This window comes from Cynara cardunculus (genome assembly GCF_001531365.2).
Source record: "Cynara cardunculus var. scolymus isolate 2C chromosome LG 3, CcrdV1, whole genome shotgun sequence".
NCBI lineage: Eukaryota > Viridiplantae > Streptophyta > Magnoliopsida > Asterales > Asteraceae > Cynara > Cynara cardunculus.
This window is the reverse complement of record NC_037530.1, coordinates 3,223,955-3,232,251: the sequence shown is the minus strand read 5'-3', so window position 1 is coordinate 3,232,251 and position 8,297 is coordinate 3,223,955. Positions and strand designations below refer to the sequence as shown.

Here is an 8,297-nt window from a genome sequence, read left to right as displayed (position 1 = left end):
AATTATCTCGCTAGTTTGGAAAGATGAATGATCTTGATGAAAAATATAAATCATATAGATTTTGATGGAATACAAATACTGCTTTTCACTAAAGTCATTGTGAGACTGTTCAAAACATTGACATTGTGATGCGGATGATAAAGATGAATGATCTTTACAATAAAAATGAATTATATAGCTCCTGATCCCGCATAGGTGGAAGAAAAGAAATGCTGCTACCTAATATACTGTGGTGTATATGCATTAGATGTGTTAAGAATAATATTATGTTATTCAACATGGTATTAGGGTAGGTTAAATAAAACTTAACCTGCTCTGATACCATGAAGGATAACTTGTATAAATTCTTAACTTTTTCTATTTGTCTAGACATATTTTGTATAATTTTTATTTTTTTGTGTTTGTTATGTAATGAGAAATACATAAGAACGACGTTATTTTAGCGTTTTTATACTAGGTGTCATGTCACCTTACTTAACATGGCATAACGTTATGCCATTTAGGTCAAGTGATGACGTGTATAAGAATATTACCTTTTGGTGTTTATTTTGTAGTTCCTTTCATTGATTTCATTATAGAGAATCCTGAAGATGGTGATGTAGCTTTACGGTAAACATCTAAGGGGGTGTTTGAGATTGCTTATTTTATGTGTTTTTTGACTTATTTCAGTCTGACACCGGTGATAAGCTAAATGCTAGTGTTTTGATGAGGAAAAATAAAACTGCTTATACCGGTGCCAAACCGGTAATAAGTAGTTTTTGATAAGTTAATTCTTTCTGACTTATGAAAAACTGTTTATTATGAGTTTACCATTTTAACCTTGTTTTGTTAATGTTTGTTAATTATTAATCTTATTGATATAAATTTTTGTCAAAAATATTATTATAAATGATGAAAAATAAATTTTTACATGTTAAAAAATTAAATAAGTTAATAATCAAAAATATTATTATATGGAAGACTGTCCTTTTTGGTCATTTTACATATATAAGCAAAAATTGTCAAACACTAAAAAACAACTTACCAGCTTATTGTTTTTTGGTACCGCTATAAGCTAATCCAAACACTTTTGACAAAACTCTGATTTAATACCACATAAGTTAATAAGCACTTTTAATCGGTTACATTTTTTTGAAAGATTGTCAAAATGGCAACGTTGTTTGTACGCATGTGAATATAAGAAGGCTATTTGAGAACTCTGTCGAGTCTCTAAATCTTCATGGATATTGCTTTGAGGGAAAGACGTATCCAAGATGCAGAAAACATTAAACAACTCTTGCAGAAAAAATAGATTAAGAAAGTACGAAATTTCATCAACAGAAACGGTCATATAACGTACAAACAGTGCATGTAAGGTAGTTTAGTGCATGAGTATTTCGTAATCATGATACTGTTTTTCTTGTAATCTAATTCTAGATAGGACAACATGAACCAAATCAAAACTCGTATTTCATTCAAAAATAGGGTCTGAAGGTTCGATGTACCCTAAAAGGTAAACTGATTATTTATGTAAGGCTCATGATATATTAGCGCAATATGGTTTCCATCCTATACTCCCAACGATTAAAACTAAACCACAGAGGCTCAAACCGTTGAAGAAAAACAAACCATGAAGACCCCTTTCGTTAAAATTCACTTTTGGGACTTAATCATTAAAATCAGTGAAACACATGGATGAAACCTATAATGAAAAGCAGGGACAGACCTATAGTGGTGCATACGGTGGCACGTGCCACCATATTATTCCTCCGTCGAAGGGTAAAAAACTATAGGTTCGTTAAAGGTGCAACCGTATTAATTTGTTGTGTGTCACCATATATATATTTTGAAACCACAATGAGAACAAGTTTTTATTTGGTAGAGTAGGTTTGCAAGGCTTTTATTGCACCCCACACCCAAGTTCGAATCATGTTAGTGTCATTTTCTTAGTCAAATGGTGTCACCGTTTGAAAAAAAATTCCCTATATTTTTTTATAGTCAAATGATGTCACCGTTTGAAAAAAATCTGGGTCCGTCCCTTATGAAAAGCCAAATTGTGTATATTTTAATAGAATAAGATGTGTAATATTTTCACTAAGAAACTTTGTAAAATAAAATTTGATAAAATGTACTCAACTTAACGGATGAACTTAACGTAGGAAAGAACAGTGTAAGCAAATTAACAGAGGAGCACTGTGTAATTTTTAAATAGTTGTGACATTTGATAGTTTTAACAAACCGTACATAAGATTTTAAGTAATTTATCAGCTATAAGATAAACTCCATTGCATTTTTATGCCATTTGCTATTTTCGCATATCGACAGCTTGTGTTTTTGTCTCAAAGGCATTTGGATGGGTTTTTTTATCTTTCAGTAACCCTGATAAGTACTGCTGCAATTTCAAAGAGAATTTAAATGCTTGCAACATTATTGATCATTTTATTAGAAAAATGAAAATATTAGTTTCAGAAATATACTTTCTAAAACCATATTTAATATACTTTAGATCTTGACTGTTCTTGACAACCCATTTTTTTCTCTGTAGAGTTTTTCAGTGACAAGATTCCTTTGCACAGAATAAAAGGTCACACAACATTCTAATGCAATCTTTGAACAATTGATGTATGCAAAGCCCGAACAAACTCGTCGAAACTCCCTTTGGCCATGTTTTTACGTAATAAATTCAAAAAGTAAATAAGATCGTAAAGATCAAAGGAAAAACATTTCCTTCTTTCTGTAATCAAGTCCCACTTTGAAGACTAAACATAACAAGAAGGATCTCTGAATCTGATTGCGTTGTTACCAAATGACCATATACGAATTTTTTGATGGATGATGTATAATACTTTCACCAAAGCAGGTTAATTCATAATCCCACATAGATAAAAGAAAAGAAATGTTGGTACCTAATATACCATGGTGAATGTGCACTAAATGGGTTGAGATTAATATTACGTTATTTAACATGGTGTTAGGGTTGGTTAAGTAAAAAAAGTAACCTGCTCTGATACCATGTTAAATAACTTGTAGATATTCTTTAACTTTTTGTTTTATGCTCGTCAAGACATCCTTTTTAATGGTTCAAGACATCTATGTGTATTTGCTTGAGTGAGTTAAGGATTTTCGTGCTTCAGAAGTGATACAAGAATGCATACGAAGCCTTGTGGTGGTTGCCAATAACACGAACATTGCACTCACATCCCTCAAACTTGCAGTGTCATAACATACTATTAACAATAGCGAATGTTTAAACTGACAAAATAAAATTACGTATAAAAAGTAAATTCCGCCTAAGATTAAAAAAAAATATGATCAATTCTAGCTTTCATTTAATTTCGTACATAAGTTAGCATCAAAATATGAAGGTGTGAAAGTTTGTTATATTGATTTAAAACATCAGTATATTAAATAAAAACTTAAACAGTTTTATTTTGTTATTGTAATTTTTTTGCATTTTTGTATTTTATTTAATATGCATTTGAATACGGAGAAAATCAGTGACATGTGTGTTTGATATTCATAGAACTAAAAAAAGGTTCAAAAAAAAACGTTGGTCGGCCAAATCTAAATTAAAAATATTGAATATTTTGACCCGTTATTTAATCCATATTAATGGAAAATTTTATTACATTTAATTAGTATCTAAACATAATCGATTTTGGCCCAAAATAATCATTCCATGTCAAAAATATCAATTTCTAAATATATTTTTGAATATAATAAATAAACCTAAGAAAATGATTTTTTATTCATATTTTATGAGCGGTCGTCAAAATATTAGCCTTATGGGGGACGGGGTTTAGGTCTGCACTCTTTCTTCTCCTTCTCAAACTAGTGACATTGTGATCTGGGTGATAAAGTACTCCGTGGACGATCTCCAAATCCAATTGCATCATCACTAAACTACAATATTCAAGATTGGTATCAGTTATCTCGTCAGTTTGAAAGATCAATGATCTTGACAACGAATATAAATCATATAGATTTTGATTGAATACGTATACTGGTTTTCACTGAAGTCATTGTGAGGCTGTTCGAAACATTGACATTGTGATGCAGATGATAAAGATGAATGATCTTTACGACGAAAATAAACTATATAGCTCCTGATCCCACATAGGTGGAAGAAAAGAAATGTCGCTACCTAATATACTGTGGTGTGTATGCATTAGATGTGTTAAGAATAATACTATGTTATTCAACATGATATTAGGTTAAGTTTTATTTAAACTACCCTAATACCATGTTGAATAATCTAGACTCAAGGGTTGTTTGGTAGTTTCTGAGTGGTTTGGTGCAGTGATTAAGTGGTCAAAATGATTAAGAGACTCTCATCATATAGTGCAAAATAATATAGAATTGTTTGGTAATTATTTGCAACGAAATTAGGGCGTTGAATGGTTTAAGAAAGACCTATGATACAAAATCATCAACCAAAACGGTCGTAACGTACAAACAATCATGATAGATTAGTGCAGTATGGTTTCCATCGTATACTCCCAACGATTAAAAGTAAACCACGAAGGCTCAAACCGTTGAAGAAAAACAAACCATAAAGACCCCTTTCGTTAAAATTCACTTTAGAGACTCGGTCGTTCAAATCAGTAAACACGCATGGATGAAAAATGTAATAGGCTTTGATACCATGTAACATAATAAATTCCGGTGAATTTTTGTTTAAAAATAATTCATAAAATCTATAGACGATTACTTGAGTGAGTTGACGATTTCGATATCATTATAAAAATTTGTCACGGTGGTAATGTAGCTTTCGGTATGCATCTAATATATCGTTAATCCGTTACACCTTTTGAAAGATTGTTAAAACGTCGTTATTTTGTGAAACGAATATAAGAAGGGCATTTGAGAACTCTATATATCTTCACGGATGCTTTGAGCATATGAAGCAAGCAACTTCTAGGAGAAAGAAAGAAAGAAAGAAAACGTAAAAAAAAAAAGTTCCGTTTTCAAAAACTATCGTAATTTTATATATCGTACAAATAACAAACAAAGTCGAGGAGCGTTTCACTCCAAATGAATGTCGTCGACTTCCAAAGTGCAACTTAACGTATGGTTCTATTATACGTTGTCATTACTTATAAGATCCCCGGCTTTTATCCCAGGAAAAGCAATCAAACATTTTTCTCATAATCGACACTCGTTGAACCACCTACTCCTGCAACCAAAGAGAAACATGTTCTTCATACCGAGTTTTAATGCAAGTAAAGGTATATATAAATCAAACAAACCCAATATATCTCACTTAAAAGCTGTGTCTAGACTTGGAATGTACACATACATGTCCTATACCTAAAGGGACATGACAGTTGTTATCGTTCATGACCACTCAGATGGTAAAGGTAATATAAATACAGACAAACCTAGTATATTTCACACGAAAGCAATGTCTAAAGTCAGAATATTCACAGACATGTCCTCACCCTAAAAAGGTACAACAGTTGTTTCTTTGAACACCCTGATAGTAAAGGTATATATAAATCAAACAAACCCAATATATTTTACTCAAAAGCAGTGTCTGGAACTAGAATGCAGACAAACATGTCATCCGCCTAAAAGGGTATAACAGTTGTTTCTATGACAACCGTGAGAGTAAAGATATAAATATATATATATATATATATATCAAACAAACCCAGTATATTTCACTAGAAATAGAGTCTAGAGTTAGAATGTACACAAACATATGTTTCTGTAACCAGCTTGATAATAAAAGACATACACAGATCAAACAAACCCAATATATTTCACTAGATAATAGAGTCTAGAGTTAAAATGTACACAAACATGTTCTCTGTCTAAAAGAGTATAGCAGTTGTTTCTGTAACCACCCAGATAATAAAAGGCATATATAAATCAAACAAACCTAGTATATTTCATTCGAACGCAGTGCTAGAGTTAGAAAGTACACAAACATATTCTTTGTCTAAAAGGGTATAGTAGTCGTTTCCGTAACCACCGTGACAGTAAGGTATATATAAATCAAACAAACCCAATATATTCCACTCAAAAGATTAACGCTTACATGATTAATATAGACTTGGAGTAATCCAAATCGGAGGAGGCCATCGACGACCATTGTAGAACTTTTCGGGATAACATGGCAAAGGCTCTACACATCCATTCTCCAAATCATAAATACCCAAATCATGACTCCCATTGGCACCATTGTAGTTCCATTCTGAGTAATCATCTGTGAAGTATATGCAGTTTCCTTTACAACCAGGATACTCATAAGCACGAAACGAAATCGAACAGTTTTCGCCCACGAACAATGCCCACCCATCCAACTCACTCATGCTTTCCCATTTGGGTCCATTGGAAACCAGCTTATAAACTCGAAATTCTGTAGTTTTATACAAGATATCAAGCTTGTTTTGATCCATGTTGAATTCCACCTCCATGTATCGAGTCACCAGCAACAGTTCGTCCTTCCATGGCACCAAATACTGCATATCGCCACCGATCTGTCGTGGGGTTTCGATGAAGGAAACGACAGGCGATGAGCCATTAACGTCGCAAACTGCGATGGTTCCGTATTTGCTCACAGCAGAGAAATATCCCTTGTGAAAGATCACATCTTCACAGAAGGAATTCGCATCGTCGATGAATTTCCAACATTGATCACCTTTCTTGCAGTATGCAAGATCACCGGTTTGATTTAGGATCGCTACGGCATAGTAATCGAGATCCTCATTCGAAGGACTCGAAGAAAAGATGACCTTCTTGATGAAAGAATCGCGCATTTCTTTCGAATTACATGTATAAACATCGCCATCGGAAGTCTTGAGGGTGTATTCTCTCCCAATTTCACAAGGATCAAACTTTGTGACATTTGGGAAAGATGATAATGGTGGAAGTTGGTGTTTAGATTGGGTTAATGGGTTTAAAATGGAAATCGAAGGGGTTTCTTCGAGAATCACAAGCCATCCATGAGAAGATCCACACCGGCGATGGCTGTCGGAATCTTCAGGTAGGTTAAGAAGATGAATCTTATCGTCAGAAAGGCTTATGAAACTCCGATGATTCGATTGTGGATCCTGATTTGTTCTTCGAGGGAGCATTAGCCATGGGAGTTGACATGGAAGGTGTCTAGGGATTTTTGGAGCGGCGTTCCGCCATGCTAAACAAACAGCTCTAAATCGAACGTAATCCTTGTGAATATTTAGTTTCTTCGCGATCATTTCAAGCAACTCCGGCGGCAGATCCGACCAATCCACCGGAATCGACATTTTTAACCCCTTCTTTTCTCTATCGTCCCATTTCCTTCCCAGAAAAAAAGGGGGTTTGGAATCGAAATCGAAATCGAATGGCAGCTCCTCAAATGGAGATTTCAATCATACAAAAACGAATTGGAAGAAGGTAATGATGGAATGAATTGAATCCGAGGAAGAAACGAGCAGAGTCTGAACAAGAATCAGAGGGGTAAACCTAAGAAAAGGCGCCCCACTGATCTGACCTTGTTTTTTCTCTCTTGAATTCTTCCCTGTGGGATGAACAACAATGGTGTTTATTTATGATATATGAGGGAAGAAGGAGGATCGCCATTTTAGGCCAAAATAGACCTCCATCCATATATTCGGAATCCTAGTACCATGCCATTAATAGCATTTTTAACCTTTTTTTATTTTAATAAAATCAAATAAATCCTTACACAAATTAAAATCTGGTAAGATATTTCGGGGTTATTTATTTACCTCTTAATAGTTTTATTAAAAGGCAATATCTGAATTATTAAGAGGTGAATCTTGTTTGGCAAAAAAAAGTCTGGCTCTTAATGGTTCTAAAACCCTCTGAATGATTTTGTATTCATTAAGCGCCCTGATTTCACTGTAGACAATTACCAAACAATTATATTTCATTTTGCACTATATCATAAAAGTCTCTTAATCATTCTGACCACTTAATCATTCTGCATCAAACCATTCAGCAACTGTCAAACAACTTCGTTCATTTTCTTAAAACAGTAGACACGTTGTTGCTCATGAAAACTACTGGAGTCTAATATTTGACTATATCTATGATTTGTATGATTGAAGAAAAATGCAATGATCTAGGTTCGGGACGGTTATTGGTATCCCCATCTCTGAAACCGACAACAAAAACCGTCTATGTAACCGTCCCGATCCTCGTCAGGGATCTTAATTGGGTCCCAGTCGTTTTCTCTATCGCCATTGAGGAAACCATTAAGGATAAAAATCTCCATTCTCCGTTTCCTTTTCTCGTTTATCGTTGGTTATCCCTGAACCGGAATCAAAATCGACCTGAAAACTTGGAGATTAGTTTGTAGGTGATGCCAT

The 8,297-nt window shown here is 33.8% G+C and overlaps 1 protein-coding gene across 1 annotated transcript; it reads right to left on the bottom strand.

Moving 5' to 3' along the window:
- Window positions 1-4,957: 4,957 nt before the first annotated feature.
- On the bottom strand, window positions 4,958-7,475 carry LOC112509852 (F-box protein SKIP23-like). Its single transcript, XM_025115041.1, has 2 exons — window positions 6,023-7,475; window positions 4,958-5,155 (listed from the first exon to the last, which is right to left on the bottom strand). Exon 1 carries the CDS (start codon window positions 7,227-7,229, stop codon window positions 6,027-6,029), a length of 1,203 nt encoding a protein of 400 aa, XP_024970809.1. The 5' UTR covers window positions 7,230-7,475; the 3' UTR covers window positions 4,958-5,155; window positions 6,023-6,026.
- Between the last annotated feature and the right edge of the window lie 822 nt (window positions 7,476-8,297).